General features: G+C 35.6%; 1 protein-coding gene across 4 annotated transcripts in view; it reads left to right on the top strand.

Moving 5' to 3' along the window:
• Nucleotides 1–21,143, top strand: part of LOC106064188 (semaphorin-1A-like) — a 114,227-nt gene extending 93,084 nt beyond the window's left edge. Inside the window, exons 12-20 of one of the 4 annotated variants that reach the window (XM_056018265.1) lie at nt 1,999–2,146; nt 4,407–4,531; nt 9,591–9,673; nt 10,263–10,482; nt 10,873–10,947; nt 11,123–11,175; nt 11,702–11,821; nt 14,549–14,605; nt 15,354–21,143. In XM_056018265.1, the coding sequence (XP_055874240.1) occupies nt 1,999–2,146; nt 4,407–4,531; nt 9,591–9,673; nt 10,263–10,482; nt 10,873–10,947; nt 11,123–11,175; nt 11,702–11,821; nt 14,549–14,605; nt 15,354–15,703 (1,231 nt within the window). In that variant the 3' untranslated portion in view covers nt 15,704–21,143. Of the gene's footprint in view, nt 1–1,998; nt 2,147–4,406; nt 4,532–9,590; nt 9,674–10,262; nt 10,483–10,872; nt 10,948–11,122; nt 11,176–11,701; nt 11,822–14,548; nt 14,606–15,350 lie in introns of all 4 variants that reach the window. The other 3 variants (XM_056018264.1, XM_056018268.1, XM_056018266.1) reach the window with 3 other exon arrangements.
• Nucleotides 21,144–21,850: the final 707 nt, after the last annotated feature.

Raw genomic sequence — 21,850 nt, 5'->3', positions numbered from 1 at the left:
AAGGTTGTCTGTTGGCCTGCATTACAATACTCCCCTCCTAAATACCCAAGGATGTCTGTTTGCCTGCATTACAATACTCCCCTCCTATATACCCAAGGATGTCTGTTGGCCTGCATTACAATACTCCCCTCCTAAATACCCAAGGATGTCTGTTTGCCTGCATTACAATACTCTCCTCCTAAATACCCAAGGATGTCTGTTTGCCTGCATTACACTACTGCCCTCCTAAATACCCAGGGATGTCTGTTTGCCTGCATTACAATACTCCCCTCCTAAATACCCAAGGATGTCTGTTTGCCTGCATTACAATACTCCCCTCCTAAATACCCAGGGATGTCTGTTTGCCTGCATTACAATACTCTCCTCCTAAATACCCAAGGATGTCTGTTTGCCTGCATTACAATACTCTCCTCCTAAATACCCAAGGATGTCTGTTTGCCTGCATTACAATACTCCCCTCCTAAATACCCAGGGATGTCTGTTTGCCTGCATTACAATACTCCCCTCCTAAATACCCAGGGATGTCTGTTTGCCTGCATTACAATACTCCCCTCCTAAATACCCAAGGATGTCTGTTTGCCTGCATTACAATACTCCCCTCCTAAATACCCAGGGATGTCTGTTTGCCTGCATTACAATACTCCCCTCCTAAATACCCAAGGATGTCTGTTTGCCTGCATTACAATACTCCCCTCCTAAATACCCAGGGATGTCTGTTTGCCTGCATTACAATACTCCCCTCCTAAATACCCAAGGGTGTCTGTTTGCCTGCATTACAATACTCCCCTCATAAATACCCAAGGATGGCTGCCTGGTCCTGTTGTATGCACTCTAGACTCGTTTGATGTTCACAATAGTCCTGAGTTCAAAACCTGCCAGCTGCCATCCTGCATTATCCTACTGGAGGTTTGGGTAATAATCTTCAAATCTAAGGGAACATCTGAAGCATTGAAACAGAATAGTCCTTGACCTTTTGGATAGAATTTGTATCCCTGGATCCAAGCCATGTATCACTTCATGTGTGCTTTCTAATATTTACAATGCTTCTCTGTGTAGAAGTTTTATTTGTTAACTAATAAAATTTGTTATTTACTGAGATGACAAGTTCATTTTATTAAACTTCAGAATATTTAAAGAAGTGATCTTGTACACAATAATGCAGAGTTTGTATCCCTTTTTTTGCATATATATTTTGAGGTCGCTGAAGAATTACTATAAGTAGTTGAACAATCCTGAAATGGGAGGCATTGGTGAAGAGTGGTAAAGTTCTTGGCTTCCGAACTGAGGGGTTCCAGGTTTGAATCCTGGTGAAGACTGAGATTCATAATTTCAGTAGGGCCAAATGAGTGGTGCAGTGGCTTAGCAATAAAGCGATTGGCTTCTGAACTGCGGGTCCTGGGTTCAAATCCTGGTGAAGACTGGGGTTTTTAATTTCGGGATCTTTGGGTGCCTCTAATGGGTGCCTGACATTAGTTGGGGAAAATTAAAGGCGGTTGGCCATTGTGCTGGCCACATGACAACCAAGTAGACCATGGGCAGCAAATGACTTTTACTTTATCTGCCCCATAGATGTCTTCGAATTTGATTTGTTACTATATTTTGAAAATATGTGCTGTAAAACATGGAGATACATCTTACTACAAGTAACTCTTCCTTCTGTAGGTAAATTTTTAACAACAAAAAGGGAGGGGGGTCTTACGTCGTTTAGTACACGTAAAATGATGAAAGACTTTGTCTGTTAGCAATGAGAGCCACTGAATGATATTTTAACTAACTCTAGATAAATTCAGAGAACCTCTGCGAAAGGTCAGGTTAGTGGAAACCAAAAGCTTTCATTTGAACGAGTTCTGTCCCTTGGATTGCTTTTAACAAAATCTTCTGCACTCTGCATACATTGGGAGGGGGGTAAAGGGGGGGTGTGAGTGGTACATGTGATGTTAGGGAATTGCAGGTGGACGCTGTTAGCTAAATGTGTGACATTGTCTATCTGCCCTCCAGGAATGCCATCCGGGGCTCTGCTGTCTGTGCATACAAGTATACAGATATAACTCAAGTCTTCAAGAGGCGGTTCAAAGGTCAGGAATCTTACAACTACAACTGGCTGCCAGTCAGCTGGGACAACACGCCCTCCCCTCACCCTGAAGAGGTAAATACATGCGTGAGTGTGTGTGTGTGTGTGTGTGTGCATGTCATTGTGTCAGCTGTCTGTTTTCTTTGCTTGGCTAGTCTTGCTCTCTTGGTGTCACATAATTAATTTTTTTAATTATTTTTTTTTTTTTGCAAGAAAAAATGTTCTGTCTAACTGAAGTTTTTTACAAGGAGATTACTTTCCTTCTTGTCTAGATGTATGAGTTAACTTGTATTTAGGTCTAGATCTATTAGTTAATTATATCTGTGCCAACACAACAAAGTCACCCTTTCAGACAATACCATCATCTGTACTGACAACAACATCTTTGGAAACACCAAAATCATTAGCAACAGTACCAATTATATTTAGGTCTAGATCTAAGAGTTAATTTGTATTTAGGTCTAGATCTAAGAGTTAACTTGTATTTAGGTCTAGATCTGTGAGGCAAATTATATTTAGGTCTAGATCTATGACTGCATTTGTATAAGTGGAAAAAAAATATAAATGCTCCATTTTTTTTTAAGGTTTATCAGTCTTCAATGGTGTAGTCTTTTAATTGGATTGTTTTAATTTTTGTCTGCATGACACTTTATTTCAATCTGTTGGCCTACATATATATTAAGCTATTTGGTCAACTCCATTGAAATGATCTCATTTTTACATTTTGTGTAACCCATTTGACTAGAGTAACACCTTTAGTAAAATCACTAAATTTAGAAAGCCTTCAGGACAGAAGACTCAAAAGTAAAGTAGCAATAATACATAAAACACTGAACCATAATCTTCAAATACAAAAACAAAATTTAATAAAATACTCTGAAAGACACAAAGATAAAGGCACATTCCTGGTCCCATATGCTAGGACAAATTTGTACAAATACTCCTTCTTCCCTAGTGCTATTAAAGCATGGAATGGGTTGCCTGAGCTAGCCAGGAAAACCAGTGACTTGGCAGAATTTAAGTCATTGGTTAATATGCATGACTAAATGCATGATGCGTAGGACGTAATCATCTTCTTTTTTGAAGTAACGTCTGTATTATATAAGATAAGAAGATTTTACAGTAATATTAAACTCTATTACTTAAAGCGTCCTCTTCCCTGCCAACTATTGTGCACGACCAGACTGCAAAATTTCCAGATGTGTGTAACTTTGTGCTGCTCAAGTATGGAATAGTTGAAGCACGGCCCTTCAACTAATTCTCTCTCATATACTGTAAACCCCCCCCCTCCTTTTTTTTTCTCAATTTTCACATATTTTATATCTAGAGAATTGACTGTTTAAACTAAGGCTGGGAGCAGTCCTCAATACAATATATGTATTTTTCAAATATTAACCCTTGAAGTCATCAATACTAGAAGTGTCAATTTATTGGGCTGCAGTCAATACGGCAATAGGCATTTAAAATCAAAGATCGAGCGCGGATATCAAGTTCATGGATTGTGGTCTTCTTTGACCAGGAAGTACAAAAAAAAGTTCCCCTTTCAGACCTTGCGATCTATGGGGCAGATGTTGTTAAGGTCATCTGTTTCTATGGCCAAGGTTTAACGAGCAGGGGTGTCAACTGGCCAGCACAACGATCAACGGCCTTTATTTTCCACAACTAAAGTCAGGTACCCTTTAGAGTTGAGTGGACTTAAAGACGACTTAAAAATCCCGAAATTCAAGTCCCAGTCTTCTCAGAGATTCGAACAAAGGAACCCAAGTTTGGAAGCCAAGTGTTAAACCACTCAGCCACCACACCCCATTCGACCAGGAAGTTTATTATTGTTTCAACATTTTGTTGTGGCTAGAAATTGTGTTTCAATATATGACTTGTTGCATAGGACATGACCTCTAAATCAGAAACAGCCACCACTGTATAAAGATTTATATCTATCTTGGCTTAGTCCAGATGACTTTTGTCTTAAGTGACATCACTTTAATAAAATATGCGGTAAAGTCAGTTTGTGCACTAACAATAAAACATTTCCCTTTCAGACCTAGAGATCTATAGGGCAGATGATGTAAAGGTCATCTTTTTTCTGTGGCCCACGGTTAACGAGGATGTCATGTAGCCAGCACAATGACCAACCACTTTTTCTTTTCCCCACTAATGTCAGGTACCCATTAGACCTGGGTGGACTCAGAGGTGCCCCAAAATTTAAAAAATCCCAGTCTTCACCAAAATTCGAACCAGGGACCCCCCAGTTCGGAAGCGAGGCCCTTTACCTCTCTGTCACTTTGTCATTGACCGATTGTTCCTGCTTTAACGAGATGACATGTTGTCTTGGCAGTGTCACAATGGCAGTCAGGGCGCATACGGCTACAAGCACTTAAACTTTATCAAGAGCCACCCTTTGATGGACGAAGCTATGCAGCCCAGTGGAGGGAGACCCATGTTAGTTTTCACCAGTATTAAGTAAGTGTTTTCCTAAGTCTAGATTATGTATTATTAGACCTACATGAATGAACCTCATTCACCAGTCATAAACAAACAGCATTTAGCCACGTGATTCTCTATCTCTTCTGTACAAATTACATAATACACACAGGCTGTCACGTGATACGTTTTTTTTTTCCGTTGTTTTATCAATATTATCACGTGGCTAAATGTTGTTTGTTTACGATTGGTGAATGAGGTCCATTAGATAGTATCTTTTTTAGTGGATGCTTTGCTCTGCACTGTGTGGGTAGCTGGTGAAGAATGAACCAGTATCTTTAATTTCATTTCAACTTGAAATATCTTATAGCCTAATGTACACAAAAAAAGTCCCACCGAGGTTATTTAGAGGGCGTCCGGTCGCCCCTCTCCTTCTCTCAAAAAGCCACCAGTAAGCAATACAAAACCTACACATAAAATGCAAAAAAAAAAGTTTTATACAAATATATTTACTTTATATTGTGTTTTTATGTTTTTTTTTATACCCATTTAGCACCATACGCTTCCTCACCTGCCTCCCCTTGGGTATATATATATATATATATATATAATAGGCAATAGAGGCAAATGTCTGGAGAACTTAGCACCAACCTCAAGGGGATCGTTATCCAGACGTTTGCCTGTATTGTGGAACATTAAAGTATCCAGTTATTGGTTATTGTTGGGTTTTTGTTTCTTTGTTGTTGTTTTGTTGTTGTTGAAAATATTGGACTTCAATGATTTGTTATTTAACTAAAAGCATTGTCTAATTTGCACTCTAACAAATACAACATATATTAAAATAAGCCTGGACATATAACGTTTCAAAAAAAAGTCTGGTAGGGGGAAAAAAATCCAAATGAACGCGGGATAGTAGAAAATACGAAAGTGGTATGCCAGAGAACAGGACAGATAAGGCAGGCGATGTCGCGGTATCGATTTTGTCAGAAGTCATTTGTTGCATTGGGAATTTCATTCAGTCCTCGGCTGCTGGCCCATTAAAGACAATTCTCTTTGCAGGAATGCCCGTAGGGGGTGGGGGGGACTAAGTGTACAATGATGTCTGGAAAAGTTCACTGCTGTTTCCCGCCATCAGAAAGAAATGACAGATATCTGCTGTTTTTACAGTTTATATGAGTATAAGACATTCATTCTCTTTCTCTCCCTCTCTCTCCCAGTTGTAATCTGGAGTATTTGTGTGAACTAGTCCTGTAGTAGCATACGAGTCATCATTATGTAGACACAATCCTTCTTGGATTTGTATAAACAGAAGCCCGCTTACGTAATCAAATTGTGTTTTCAAGCTATCCTATAATTGCATCTTTGTCCAGGGAGGAAGACCTTAGTATTGGACTGGACACACGCAGTCGACTTCATAGTATTGGAGATGTTTACGACAGGCCAAATACTAAACTAAAAACTAAACACGTGAACTATTGAGAACAGAGGAGCTAAACATTGTATACCGGCAAAAAAAAACTAAAAGGCAGGCGACCCAAAGACCACGAAAATATATATAATACGATGGGTTAATGATGTGGAGGCAGATCTACAACAGCTTGGGGTTAGGGGCCTGGAGACGAAAGGCTCAAGAGAGACCTGAATGGAGGGATGTGTTGAGGCAGGACAGAGCCCTGCATGAGATGTAGCGCCACTGGGATGGTAGGATACACCATAAAGCGTCCCATGTATGAAATCTCCAATAAAGTAAAAGAAAAAAGAATCTTTAGATAACTCAGAGGTTCTCAAACTTTTTTGACCAGAGGAGCCCTTTAATTAATCAAATCCTGCCCGAGGACCCCTAAGTGAAAAAGCTACATAAATGCATAGTATATACATTAGGTCGTCAAATAATAGTACGCAAAAGACATATAAAACAGGAGTGTGTGTGTGTGTGGGGGGGGGTATTAGACTTATCCGATCGGATAAACTGGATTTTAGCGAAGAAGTTTTTCTAAATTCTACACAATTTTAATATTTCTGGGGACCCCATACGGTCGCCTCATATATCCCTGGGCTCCGCGGACTACTGAGATAGATGACCTGGCTGCCTGGTTGTGACGGCTGACTGGTCGTGCGGTTTGCGCTCTGGACTGTCGTTTCGGATTTATCAATGGTCCAGGGTTCAAATCCTGTCTGCTCACTTCCCCCATCGTCCTGCGGGAGGTTTGGACTAGGAAGTAAACTATCTTCAACTCTGAAGGAACATCCGAAACATGTACAACATTTTACAATCAAACATTTTTTTTACAAACATTTTACTCGTTCATGTTAATGGACCTCATTCGCCAATCGTAAACAAACAACATTTAGTCACGTGATAATACTGATAAAACAACGGGGGAAAAAATAATCAGGTGATAGCCATTGTGTATTAAAAATTAGATCGTAATTTGTATAGATGAGATAGAGAATCACATGGCTAAATGTTGTTTGTATACGATTCAGGGGCGGACTGGATGTCTAAATCGGCCCAGGCATTTTATACAATCAGGCCCGTAAATTACATATCTTTTGATGGACATCCAATTATAGGTCCTCAAAATCATTATATTACTTTGAGCATCGATAACTGTTCACATGCATACAATGAGCTCTGTATTTCTATAAAAATAAAAAAGATAGCCCTTATGTTGCTTTTTAATCGCTCAGTGTGTAGGCCCAACTAGTAGCACTGTCTACGGATGTAGACTATTACATTATTTCGAATAATTTATTAAATTAAATTACAATTACACTGTAGAGAGATTTAAGAGGGCACCGTTTGTAAAAGAATATTATAAAACCTGTAACAATTTAATACATAGTGGCATCCATGCGGCCCTTTCTGTGGTCCCACTGGCCCATTTGGGTACCGGCCCACCGGGCATTTGCCCAAATGCCCATATAGCCAGTCCGCCCCTGATACGATTGGTGAAGGAGGTCCATTGGAAATATAACGTTTATTTAGTCAATTAAAAAGTAGTTGTAAAGGTTTCGCCAGTTTAGTTGTGACTAATTTTTTTTTTTAATGTCAAATGAGAACACATCCTCCAATGGGTTACCCCGCTTCTTATTCACAGCCACTTTTTTAAAGTATAAATCAGCATGCATTCCACTTGGGTGACGGCTTTTTTCTTCTTTAGATTTTGTCTGAGCACACAATCCAAGTGGTTCGCATGGGTATAAGTCTATTTGTTTAACTGCCGCACCGTGCCGTGGCTGTAGTCATTTGTAAGTTTGATTTTGGGATGTTTATCAATTAGAATGGAGCCTTTAATCGGACACGTGGGATTTTTTTTTTTTATTCGACAGTTTCCCTCCGGCTAATTACGAAACTAAAACACGACCTGTTTCATAAATGGGCGGGTCAGGCTAGGCAGAAAATAGAAGCTTGTTTGCTTTATGGGCTAAAAGGAAATCAGAGATTGACACGATCTCTCATTCTACTGCTAAAAACTGTTTTAAATCTAGATTTACAAGGATATAGATTAGGTCTAGATTCTATCCATTCTAGATAGATCTAGACTAGGTTTTGCCTTCGTTGACTGGCTCTATTAATCATGGTATAGCCGTATAGCCAATAATAGAATATGCATCCTCCGTTTGGGACCCCACAACTCAAGAAAACATTAAGAAACTGGAACAGACACAAAATAGAGCAGTGAGATTCATAACAAACGAATATTCACATTTGACTAGAGTAACACTTTTAGTAAAATCACTAAATTTAGAAAGCCTTCAGGACAGAAGACTCAAAAGTAAAGTATCAATTATACATAAAACACTGAACCATAATCTTCAAATACAAAAACAAAATCTAATAAAATACTCTGAAAGACACAAAGATAAAGGCACATTCCTCGTCCCATATGCTAGGACAAATTTGTACAAATACTCCTTCTTCCCTAGTGCTATTAGAGCATGGAATGGGTTGCCTGAGCTAGCCAGGAAAACCAGTGACTTGGCAGAATTTAAGTCTTTGGTTAATGTGCATGACTAAATGCATGACGCGTAGGACGTAATCATCTTCTTTTTTGAAGTAACGTCTGTATTATATAAGATAAGAAGATAAGATAGCCTAATCTATAGGCCTACCCAGTTACCAAAAAAAATGGGGAGGAGGGAATTAAGATAATTAGCCTATCTAAATAAGTGTTAACTAGATCTAGAGGCGATCTAAGAAGCCTACCGATAGCAGACGATGCAAAGCTCATCTGTTTCTATGACCGACGTTTTAAAGGCCTATGTGTCAAGTAAGCGGCGTCCTTTAAAAAAATCCCAATCTCGACCAGGATTCGAAATTGAGACCCCTAGATTCGGAAGCAAAGACCTTTACCTTTACCACTCAGCCTCTTCGTATGGATAGCAGGCCGTATTTGTGATAGCAACTATTATAGATCCGATTTAGTCATATCCAATTCGGTACACAGTGAATCAAATAGCTGAAATATTACATACAATTGATCTAGCACCTTATATACATCTAGAATCCAAATTAAAACTGCAGCTATCCGTATTCATGTCGTCTGCTAGCTGTCTGACGTCACTGCCCTGGAACATCAACACATTCATTAGCGCATTCTCAACGCACTGTACCATTTAAAAACCTAACTTAGATCTAGATCTACATCAAAGGGTGCAATTTATGTGCTACAAACACACTACTACCCAAACCGCATTCATAATTTTATTTTTCTTAGTTGCTAGACTCTACACCAGCGGTTCTCAACCTTTTAGGCTCGGCGACCCCTTTTTACAACCCCCCACTCTGCCGCGACCCCCCCCCCCTCCCGCACACACATATACAGCAATAGAAGAATGGACAAAAACAATCCATTTTTTCGATGGTCTTAGGCGACCCCTCGCAAATCGTCAATCGACCCCCAAAGGGGTCGCGACCCACAGGTTGAGAACCCCTGCTCTACACCTTTGAAGTTGTAGGCCTACGAAACAATCACGTTAAACCCACCAATTTGAACAATCTTCGCTCACTTTTAAAAAATGTTTTTCTTGTGTAAAAACTGAACTACATTGATGCTTGTATTCTAATGGCGTGTGCCCATGTTGTCTTTGACAGTGCCAAGTTGACTCAGATAGCTGTTGACTGGCAGGTATTAGCAGCCGATAAAAACTACTATGATGTTATGTTTGTTGGAACTGGTAAGTGATACTGTTACATCTTAGATCCCCTAATAGTCTTGTTAGTTGTTTTTTTTAAACAGTACTTTTATTCTATATTCAAATATTTTCCTGATAATATACATTAAAATTCCATTCAATACCTATAAATTATACCAAAGAACACTATAAGATTGTGTGGCCAGCTCGTTCACATATCTGAACTAATGATACATACAGTATGATGTATATAGAATATAGATTGAGGTTTTCAAAGGCTGTTGCCATAAGTGCCTCATCCTTTTGTACACAAAAGGAAATCTTTGAATAATCTTTGAACATGAAAAAGTTGCAATTATTATACAGTCAAATCCACCTATTAGGACCAAAATTATTGGGTCCTTTTTCACAATGTGATCCGATTAACCTAATTTGATTGTATTTGTATTTAAATTTTCAATTACCTCCCTTCATGATTAACTCCCTTTGTCTAGACACAAAAGACCTAGAGTCAAGTGTGTAGAACAAAAATGATGTTTATGCTGTCTGGCAGCCTTGACATTATATTTATGTACATTTACATGTATATAAGATGTTTAGTAGCAAGAAAATTTGTGTTTTTTTTTTATAGATGATGGCCGAGTTATCAAGGCTATTAATAAAGGTACCAAGGGTGAAATAGAGTCTGTGGTCATCGAAGACATTCAGGTGATGCCCCATGGTGTACCAGTTACCAGCCTCAAGATACACAGTGACCGAAACGACCAATCACAACAGAGACTGATTGTGATGTCTAAGGAACGAATAATTACAATACCACTCCAGCGTTGCAACAGGTCGAATACTTGCAGGTGAGAAACTAGTCCAAGACGCTTTTGTTGTCAGTGTATCAGTCAGTTGATCAGTGATACAATTTTTTTCACTCGTGATGTCATTGGAATAATTTTTAGAAGCTCTAAGTCTCATTAAAGTAATTAAAAATAATTTTTTAAAATTATACAGGAATGGCAATTGGGGGTGGGGGCTCAGTATCCCATGATACATTTATGTTTTGGGGGTAAGGGTTCAGTATCCCATGATACATTTATATTTGGGACGTTCCTTCAGATATAAAGCTTTTAATTTATTATTACATCCTATCCCAGACCTCCTGTAAGAGGGCATTAATTAAGTAACTTTTGTTAACATTGATTTGAAAACTGAATAATGCAAGCTGTTTACTTTATCTTGTTTGCAAACAGTTCTTGTGTGGCCTTACAAGATCCTTATTGTGCCTGGAACCAAGGACTCAAACAATGTCTAGCTGCAGAAACTGGGTATGCATTGCTATATTTGCTTTATATGTATATTTGTAATGGTGAACATTTCCTATAACTAGGCAAAGTTTTATAATATAGCCATTTGAATTAGTACTTAACAAATATTGAATAGACTACAGCTGTTGACTTAAGATTTTACCTACATTAGTAAATTATTTATTTATTTTTTTAGAGTTCAAAGTATAGCCACTGGCACAAATAGTAATTGTCAACCAGAAGTTGAAGGTAAGACCAATTAGTATATTTCTGTTTATTTCTTCAATGAAAATATTAGCCCAATATAGCGCTCACTATAATATTGATATTATTGAATAATGAAACATCAATGAAAGAAATCATTTTTAAGTCTTCATCATTTATTTTGTTAAAGTGCTTTGCATTGTTGATGTGGCATGTTTCTCAATTCATTATTTTGTGAATATTATGTCTTGAGTTTATGTATCATTTGTTTAGTAATTGTTTCAATGTAAGCATCTTGAAAGAAATGGTAGTTTTCAATGTTTTTTTGTATTTTCTAAAGAGATATAAAAAAATACACTCTTCTAAATATTTAAAAAATCAGCTGGCATAACTTTAAATGATAAACTATTTTCAATTTTGAAATTTAATTTGGTAGAATAAATGCAGCTGACATTAAGCTATCAAGGCATTTGCAACTGCCATTCTGATTTGATTAGAGAGCTACCCTGCAATGGTTAGTGGAGAAATATACTTGATACACTTTTATTTTTGGTCAATTTGTTGAATTTAGTTGAACCCAAGACTCAGGCCCCTGAAGAACTGACAACACCTGCTAAGTGCACATGTGCAAATACAAAACCTGAAGATGAAGCTGAGAAAGAAATACTTGCGAATAACCAGGATAAGAATGGTCAGTTTTGTTACACTTAGCTGAAGAGAACCTTTTTTTCTTTGATATTATAATCATTAACTTTATTGGTCAGAAACTCTAAAGACAGTTTTGTAATATTTTTTTTCAAATGTAATTTCTCATTTCTGCAGACCTTGTTTTCATTTACAAATTTTGAAACGTCTAGAATCAAAATGGGAACCAAATACTAGTTTCTGACTAGTAAAGAAAATAAATAACTTTGGCGCTTTTAAAAAATGTTTTAAAAACATTTCTGCACTGCTAGATAATATGTTAACAAGCTTCCATATGGCTAACTCATAGCATATTGCTAAAGAATTCTATTTTTTTAACCCCACAAACTAATCACTGAAGTAGATTCAAAGCTGAAACAAACTTTAATCCAATTAATTATTCTTTTTTTTTATATGCTATGCACATGTAGATTTTGAATTGATATTAAAACTCATTTTATTGTGTTTGAAATCATCTATAATATTATCATACTACACTTGCTGATTATGTATGTGTCTGTTAAAGTTGTTGTCATTCATTCACTCACATGGGAACGTAGGAAACGATAATTGTAGAAGTTGAAGTTGAATTTCTGTTTCTTGGTGCTACAGTCTCCACTATAAATCTTGTAGCTCTTAAGAGGGTGAAATTTTTGTGATGTTAAGTAGGATTTAAATGTTGCCCTACTGAATGGTGTGTGTGTGTACTGGAATAAAACTCTCATCACTTAATGGAAGCCTTCTCTTATATATTTCAGTATACTAGCTAGATAGTAGTCCTCTTGAAATCTTGTTATATTGAGCCAATATAACAACAGACAACTATTACTGCTTTGTTTTTTTTTTCTCATTTGTGAGGTACTCTCGTAGTGGGCATAGACAGTGAAACCCCTTTTATACCTTTGGGAAGTGGGTGGTGATGTCATGATTTACAAATTGAGAAACACTGCTGTAAAGGGTTTTTGTCTCTGCAATCTCAAGTGGGCTACAAATCCACTATTTGTCTACTTTATTGTTGCTTGTTGACACTGCTGTCATCCACTCTCTCTCTCTTTTTTCCCCCATGTTTTGTTAATTTTTTTTTCTATCTTTCAGTCACTCTGTTTCTGTCTTTGCCTCTTACCTATCCCTAACTTATGGCAAATTGTCTCCCCTTTATAAGTCCAAAGGGGTTCATATTTCTTTTCTTTCGGCAAACCTTTTTTTATTTGGTAGGGGACACAATAGTAGCTGCTTTGTATAGAGGCTTTCTGTTTTGGGCTTTTGTCTGCTACTTCCTGTGGATTTGCATTTTTTTGTGTGTAGTTTTGATGTGCCAACTTGTTTAGATTATCCCTTAGGGATATACCTACATGTCAAGACTCATTTCTTCTCTAATATACGTATGTGTATTACTAAATGTACCCAAGTCCTGGGCAATACCACAACGACACATACAATGATAGAACAAAGATTCAGAATGCCAACTCACAGACATATAACATGTTTATTACATTATCTGTACTATAATACAGAATCAGTTCAGACATTTGAAATATCCAGTATCAATTAAAAATATATCAGCTTAATATTCCATAGACTGAATAGTGACAACACAGAGAAATAATTAGAGTCTACACTTCGACTATATCTATATCCAAAAGTCCAACTGTCCTGGACTAGGAACAAAACCACACTACCTTATTTTAAGTTACATTCTGTTCAACAAAAACATCTCACCAAATAAAATAATCCAAAACAATAACAGTTTTGAAGTCAACAACCTGAATTGCCCCCCTTCTCCTCTACAGTAAACAGGAGACCCAGGCTGACCAGAACTCAGTCCTGACACTACATGTTTAGATCACTACCAATGACCTAATCCAGAGTTTAACCCCCTCCTTGGAATGCCTTTTCTTATACATTGCTATGACTTCAAAAGTTAAATTGTAAACTAATCAAGTTAAAATAATCACAATTTCTAAAAATTGGTAAAAATCAAATTGGAATCTTACATGGTTATAAATCAATATTGAGGTGTCACAATGAACAGTCTTAGGCTCAATACCTCTTAAATGAATTTAACTAAACTTGTACTGGATACTCATTTCACTACAATGGTTGATTCAGGTCAATATTGCAGTACTTGTACTGGATACTCATCCCCTACTACAATGGTGGATTCAGGTCAATATTGCTTAACTAACTTGTACTGGATACTCATTCCACTAGAATGGTGGATTCAGGTCAATATTGCTTAACATACCTGTACTGGAAACTCATTTCACTAGAATGGTGGATTCAGGTCAATATAGCTGCGATGTCATGACATTGTTTCAGCTGCAGTGAGCTGCCCTTTCATCTGTTTCAGCTGTGATGTGAAACTTGATTTATTCCAACTGTGATATATTGTGTGTTTTATTAATTCAGCTGTCATTTGATTTGATTCAGCTGTGATGTTGTGAAATTTGATTTGTTTCAGCTGTGTTGTGAAATTTGATTTGTTTCAGCTGTAATGTGGCTTTTGATTTGTGTCAGATGTATTGTTGTGGCTTTCGATTAGTTTCAGATGTAAAGTTGTAACCATTTGATTTGTTTTAGCTGTGGTGTTGTGGCATTTATTTATGTCTTGAGCATTGCTTTTTTAATTTTTTTTTACTCACAAACTTTGCTTTAGCTTCTTATTTATATATATATATTTACAAGTTATTGGCTGGCTTTTATTCTTTTACTTTTGAATCATTTTATTGCACAGACAAAGTTGAAAAGGGAAATTCTGAAGAAGTTTTTACTGCAGATCTTGAAGGCAATGGTAAGAATTTGTGGACTTAATCTGTGTGCTGTCCACATAGTTATTCATAGGGCTGTTATAACGAATTATTTGACTGAGCTAGCTTAGACATTCTAACTTTACACTGACATCACCAAATGCACCATTAAAGTAAAAATTATTTTGGTTTCTTTGCTAAAACGATTCTCACTAATTTGATAGTGCAAAGAAACACTCTGACTATTAGTTAGATAACTAATGACTGATGTCAAAAATTAAAATAATGTGTCAATACATTTATTTCTTATAAATATATATATAATATATATGCAAATTATAACAGAATTTATCTTTAGTTTCTTTAAATTAGCAAATAGAGTGAAGTACATACCAATTTTAAATTTTGAAAGATTATTTTTATTTGATACCTTTTTAATAATTATGTAGGAGATGGTGGCAGAGTGATAAAGTGCTTGGTTTCATAACTGAGAGGTCATACTCTCGATGGAGACTGGGATTTTGAATTTTGAGTCCACCCAACTCTAATGGGTACCTGACCTTAGTTGGGGAAAATTAAAGGCAGTTGGTCATTGTTCTGGCAACTTGATGCCCTCATTAACCATCTGCTATAGAAACAGATGACATTTCCATCATCTGCCCTTTAGATCACAAGATCTGAAAGGAGTACTTTGATTTACTTTTTTTTTTTATTTAATTATTGTAATACTTTGTACTTCATATGAATCATAGCATACAGCTATCTACATTTTTGTGTTTTTCTTTTCAGAAGATGCTAAAGCAGGAGCAACTATGACGGCACAAGCTGGAGGCGCTCCGTTAGAGATACTGGTCACTGCTGTTATTATTGCCATTTTGGTCTCTCTGGTAGTGGGATTTTTCATTGGCTACAAGTTTCAGTCTTGCAGGAAAAATCGAGACAGGGATGTCTTTTATGAATCGTCATCCCTCCAGAGAGGCAGAAACCGATTGTCTTCTGGTGACAATCCCTATTTTCACACAGACCCAAAGAACATGCAGCCTCTTAAACAGAGCAATATTGTTGTCAACCTTAAGAATGGGAAAGCCAATTCTCTGGCAGAACCTAAGACTGTGATGAAGTCAAATAAAGTTTACCTTTAGAGGCTTCAACATTGACTGCTGAAAACTTCTCTCTTCTTGCAAACTATGATCTTAATTTTTCAATGGCTTGCTCCAGTTCAAAGAAATGGTTTTCATATCAAGCTAACTGGATCAGTCAGCTGCATCTAATGTAGTGTAGAAATCGGCTGTTTGGAGACCCCCTGTGGTCAGTTTTCTTGAATTATTCATTTGTGTTTGGATCATATTTCACAAGTTTACATCCAAACGCTCTTTTAGTTTACATCTACAATGTTGGACATGATAAACAATTTAATCATTGGATCCTACAAGGTAATCATTGGATCAGTGTTGGAATTATGTTTATTTTGAGCTCAAATGAGTTCAAGACACTCTTAAAAACTAAAAGCAAAATATGTGCTTGTGCTTCAAACTAGTTGACCAATCTCATGAATTAGGTTGTCAATGGTCAATTTACAGATTAGCTATGGATCAGGTTATTTTTTTTAATGATGTTGTTTCACTTTTGGGAAAAATCTGGCCAATATGTTGATTAAGGACTAAATAACTATGCCAGACTGAGAGATAGATTGAACTTAAAGATTTTTGGCAAGATGGAAGGCAAAGGGCAACATTACTTGGTGAGCGAAATAAAAACACAGATTTTCTCAAAAGTTGCACTTTTCTGTTTTGTGGCAGACAAGAAACAAGCAGCACCAGACACAGGAACAAGACTTTTAAGTCTACAGCTACCAAATCATCTCTGCAGTAGCTTTTAGATTCTCTTGCTCTGACTAGTTAATGAGGATTTCATTCAGACTGCTTACACAATAATTATCATAAATAATCTCATTAATGGCATAATACTTTGAAAATGACCAACTGAACCTTTTAGGAATTCATGTGTTAATAGACTATGTATAAACATTTACAGCACCTAACCTTCAAAATATCAAAATGTGTAACTACATTTATGTCATCAATCACATTACATTTGTATATTCAGCACTCAAATTTAAACGAAAATGATATTTGGCTGAAAAAAAGAATCAAAACTAATTATTTCAACAATTGTACATCAGATACATACTGTAGCACATCCAATCATATAAAACATACATTTATTAATGAATGCCTTCATGTCTAAATTTTAAAACTGTTCATGAAAAAAGTAAACTTGTTTAGAGATCTTTATAAAAAGCTTCGGATAATGAAATTGTTGAAACAAAATTATTTGCTCTTAATAAATTGTCTACCTAGGTATTGAATAGTCTTTGGTCAATGTGATATAGTTACTTGCATGTCAAGCATTCCATACCTTAACAGTCCTAATTAAAACCTTGTAAAAAATGACAAGAATAATGTTGGACTGGATTCATTCAGTAGCTGATCTTTTCTTAAAAATGGTTGTGATTTTTTTCTCTTTCAATGTCAGTGTTCTAGACTGCCAAAATAAACAAACTCCCACAACATTCCAGTTCATCTAGATGTACATGAACCATTTTCCAGCTGAAACAAATGACTTATCCTTTCTGGATCTGTACGAGTGCCATACTTTTTTGTGTTTCTGTTTAATTAGTATGTTTGGTTATTGTGAAAGTGAAGGCATTGTTCATTAGAGAGGCTATCATTGTTATGTAGAATTGTAAACAATTTATTACTTAAACATCTCCTAATTTAATAGTTTTCTGTAGCACATCCAGCACTCAGCTAAGAATGTTGCAAAAAAGTTGTTGCAGTACAGAACCCATGACCATGTGCTGGAATAGTGCAAGCACTACTGTCCTGGGCATAAGGCAAGCATTTTGTCTGACATTTACACATTCAAAAGATACAGTTTATCAAAATACCTGCGCAGCATTTCTTATTCATTGTTAACTCTGTTAGAATCAGGTCAGAGGCTCCTGATATTGTTACAATCAACCTCGTGAGTTCAATGTCAGACGAAACTTTAGTCGAATTAGAATTCTTAGAATTTGGGGAATCCTACAAAGCAATTTATCAATTTGTTCAACCAAAAAACAAAGAATGTTATCATTTATAGACATTTTAAAATTTTCTAAATTCCTTTTTTTTTTGGTTAACATATAAAATGCCACATAAAATTTGAAATGTTGTCATTGAGATATTTATGTGTGATCTTAAGGTGTACATATATAAATATATAGGCCGAGCCAGACAAGGAACAAATCATGTTGTCATCCACTTATGGAGAAAGAATTATATCTAATATTGATAATGAATAGCCTCTGTTATATTCATTGTGATTTCTCTCTTTATGACACCTGTTTAGTCTATATTTACATTTATTCAATACATACACTTATAAATATATATTTGAAATGATATATCTATGTATATATAGGAATGAAATGATAATCTTTGTTTACTGGTTTACATTTGTAATGCTAAATGTTTATTCATAAAATTGTGTGTAATTAACATTCACCGTTGCTAATGTAAATATTCAATGTCAACCCATTCTGCCCTGCTCTTCTGTCTTAGAGGATCCCACGTGATGTCTTTAATGTGGTATTCAAAATGACTACCTTTTCACACAATGTTTTGATTCTGTGGTAGTAAGTACTTTATGTGACAGTGATTCTTCTAGGAATCAAACCAAAATCAATCAAACTAAAACAAGAGTTTAGCCTGCTAGTCTAACCCACTGCCAACTTTGAATTACTCTTTATGCCAAAATTTTCTGATTTTTTTGAAATTTCGACAAGAAAATACATTTTGAGTTGATAGGACATTGAGGCAGTTAAAAGACAGCTTGGCTGTTCAGAAATGGGAAGTAATGACCCCCATAATTCCTATTGCTAATGTGAAGGTCGAAGGCTATTAAGGTCTAAATTATTTCATCTAAATTTGTATTTGCTCGTGCTAAAACATTTAATGTATAAACACAATCAAATGAAATGTATCAAACTGATTGACTCAAGCGTCACTCTGTATAAATGATTGTTGACAAAGTTTAACATCCTTTTACAATGCCAATAAAATCTCTTAACTGCTGAGTCTATGTTGGTGGTGTTTTGTGAATAGCCATGTCTAAACCAAGTAGTTATTAGTTGCTCAAATAGTTGACTTCAATATTGTTTCTTTTCAAAAGAAGCATTCATCAAAATAGTTGGGTTTTTTTTTTTTTGGTTATAAAACATTTAGGTAGTTGTACAGTGTAATTTAGACATTACAGCTAGGACTTAATATTTATACCATGATAGCAATTAAGTTCTGTTTCTAGATGTGGTGCAGCTAAAAGACATAAATATTAACATCATTCTAATTTATATTTGTTTTCAACATCTTTTATTGTTTACTTGTGTGTTTGAAGCCGTTTGAGTTTTTGGCACATCGGCACAATTTAGGCCATGTCATGCCCGGAAGCCATTTGAGAAATTGTTTTTCAAAACTAAATATAAGTATAGGAATGGAATATTTTTGTTTATTCCCAACCTGCATTCCCATCTCCCTCGATAGACTTGAATACAAAAAAAAGAATATCTGACAATATAGTTAAAAGTAGGTAGGGTATAAGTTTGTTGTTGTTTTTTAAAGCAATATCAAGGTTTTCAGCAAAGTGAGAAATTAAAAAGACTGTTCAGTGCTAAAAAAAAGTTGTATTGATTCTTGTAATGTCATTTATCTTATAAAATACAGACGTTACTTTAATATATATGTATATATATAACTTTGTATAAACTAATAGAAATAAATATCTTTTATAGAATACAATAAATTCCAGATAGAATGGTAAAATGGCAATAGTTTCTCCGTGTTGTTTGTCATCCTTTTAAATTTGTATACAACTTTTTTGTGTCTTCCAGCTTACTAACCAGCATAACCAACTTTCATGCCAAATCTGTTCTCTATTTTACTATTGCTACTTTTTAGGGCTGTATATAAATATACTTCAAATTCATATATTTTTTACATATTTTGTTATGGTTTGTTAGCACAAAAAGTGGTGTGTATCCAGTAACAATGCTATGAGAGCTATGAGAGACGAGGGCTTGTTTGCTTTGTAGTCAAGGTTTTTGAGTGTGTGTAAATGGTGACACTGCAGGGAGGTCATTCTATGAGAGTACACTGCGCCTTAACAAGAGCATTGGTGTTTGGTCTGAGAGGCGCTCTCAGCATTGAGTACAATGAAGCACCACAGTCTTTGACTCCACTAGACCATAAAGAAAATAAAAGTTGTCATTTGACTTTATCATTAGCATTGACTGACTTCTGTTTAAAGCTGTGAGACTTTACAAAGCACTGTTTTTTGTTATGGGTAAAAAAGTGAAGGTGTTTAGTATTAAGTTAATGAAGGGGATTGAGAGATGGGTGGTTACAGTTAGTGGTAACTCTTCACTGCCTGCATTAACTTGGCTTCTTTATTATTTACATATATATATCATATTATGTCTACTTAATTATCTTTTATTGACTATATACTATTAGATGAAAAAAAAATTGTCAAAACTGTGATATATGGCAGCTTTCTAGTGCCCCACTGACCTATATTGTTCTATTTTTATTTTTTTTACAGACTGTAACAGTGAAATGTCACTATGAAATTTATTTTCATCTGTTCATTATTGAAATGATTTTTTTTCAAAAATCAAAATAGAATTTATTAAAAATTGTTCACATATTCTAAATAAAAACTTGGTCTAGTGCTGGGGGTCCACACCTTGAGAAATCAGAACATAATGTACAGATATTCAGCTGACCATATCATGTTGACTTCTTTGAAGTATGTTCTATATATGTATACTTGTGCTTCCAATAGTTTCATTCTTTTACATTTGTATATGTAGTTTCAACATTTGGAACCTCCTATTGTAATAGTTGTTAAGACAGAAACCTCTTTGGGTTGTAAGTATTAGATTTTTCTAGAGTCTTCTACAAATGTATAAACACAGAGTTTCTTGTTTATGTCTGAAGGATGACTGCCTGGTTATCTGCTAGTTAGTCATACAGAAGAATTAAGATCTATTTCTGATTTAAATATATTTTCTCAAATTTTGGAAAGGGATGGAGAGGGCAGGAAATGCCTTAAATGTTGTTGGAATCATCACTATACCATAGAAATAATATGAATGATTATATATAATAAGATTATATCTGTCTATATCAACATGTATTCACTAATAAACTTGTAAACCATCCATGCTTTTAGTGCCAATATCTTATAAGCTTGTTTCCCAATTGTTCTAGTTCTCTCATTTGATTCTGCTGTTCTAGAATAACCTTCATGTTCTGTCTTGTTATAACTTCACTATATACAACTATATTATACATTGAATAATCTGAATGGAAAAGCATGTGAAAATTAAAAAAAAATTGTTTTGAAAGATGGCTGAGTAGAAAAATTGTAGTCTTCTAAACTGCTGTATCTGTTGTTGAGAACATTGTTTGTCTGAAGATTATATTTGTGTTTATTCAGATACAAAAAAAATGTATTTTAATAAAACAATAAATATCTTGAGGTTGTTTTTTTTTCTTCTTTTTATTTTTTATGCTGGTATTTAAATTTTAAAAAACAGGAAAAGTCACCAGAATGAATATTGTATTTATTTGGTAGATCACAAGCTCACAACTGTTCTATATCTAATGCATTTCTTTTGTTGTTCATGCTACAACTTAAAGCATTCTGGTCTAGTTTCTTTTGGGGGACGTGCAAACAACTCAGCTGGTGGAGGTTTGAACTTTAGCCCCCTTGCTAGCGTTTGCCACCCAGCCTCAATTTGATCATTTATTTTTTCTATTTTTATCAGATTTAAGTTGTCAAAAGTTTGGAATGTATCAATTTTTTTGTAAATTTAATAGCTTCATTTTTGTGGCTTTAAAGTAACTAATCTATAGGCCTACGTTTATTCATGGGAGAATTTTTTTAATGCAATTTCTTTTTTTTTTCTGTTCTAATTTTGTTTTTCTCACCAAGAATTTTAGATATAGTCATGTCTCGGCTGGCCCTAGTATGATCTAATACTGATTTTTTCCTGAGGAGATGCCGTGGCTGAGTGTTTAAGTGTGGCTTTCGAACTGGGAGGTCCCAGGAAAGAATCCTGATAAAGATTGGGACTTTTTTTTTTCGGGATCTTTACAGCGTCTCTGAGTCCACCCAGCTCTAATGGGTACATGGCATTAGTTTGGGGGTAAAAAGGCGGTTGGTCATTGTTCTGGTCACCCTTA

The sequence above is a fragment of the Biomphalaria glabrata genome, chromosome 1, assembly GCF_947242115.1.
Source record: "Biomphalaria glabrata chromosome 1, xgBioGlab47.1, whole genome shotgun sequence".
NCBI lineage: Eukaryota > Metazoa > Mollusca > Gastropoda > Planorbidae > Biomphalaria > Biomphalaria glabrata.
Note: the sequence above shows the minus strand (reverse complement) of the source record. Positions and strands in the feature narration are given on the sequence as shown.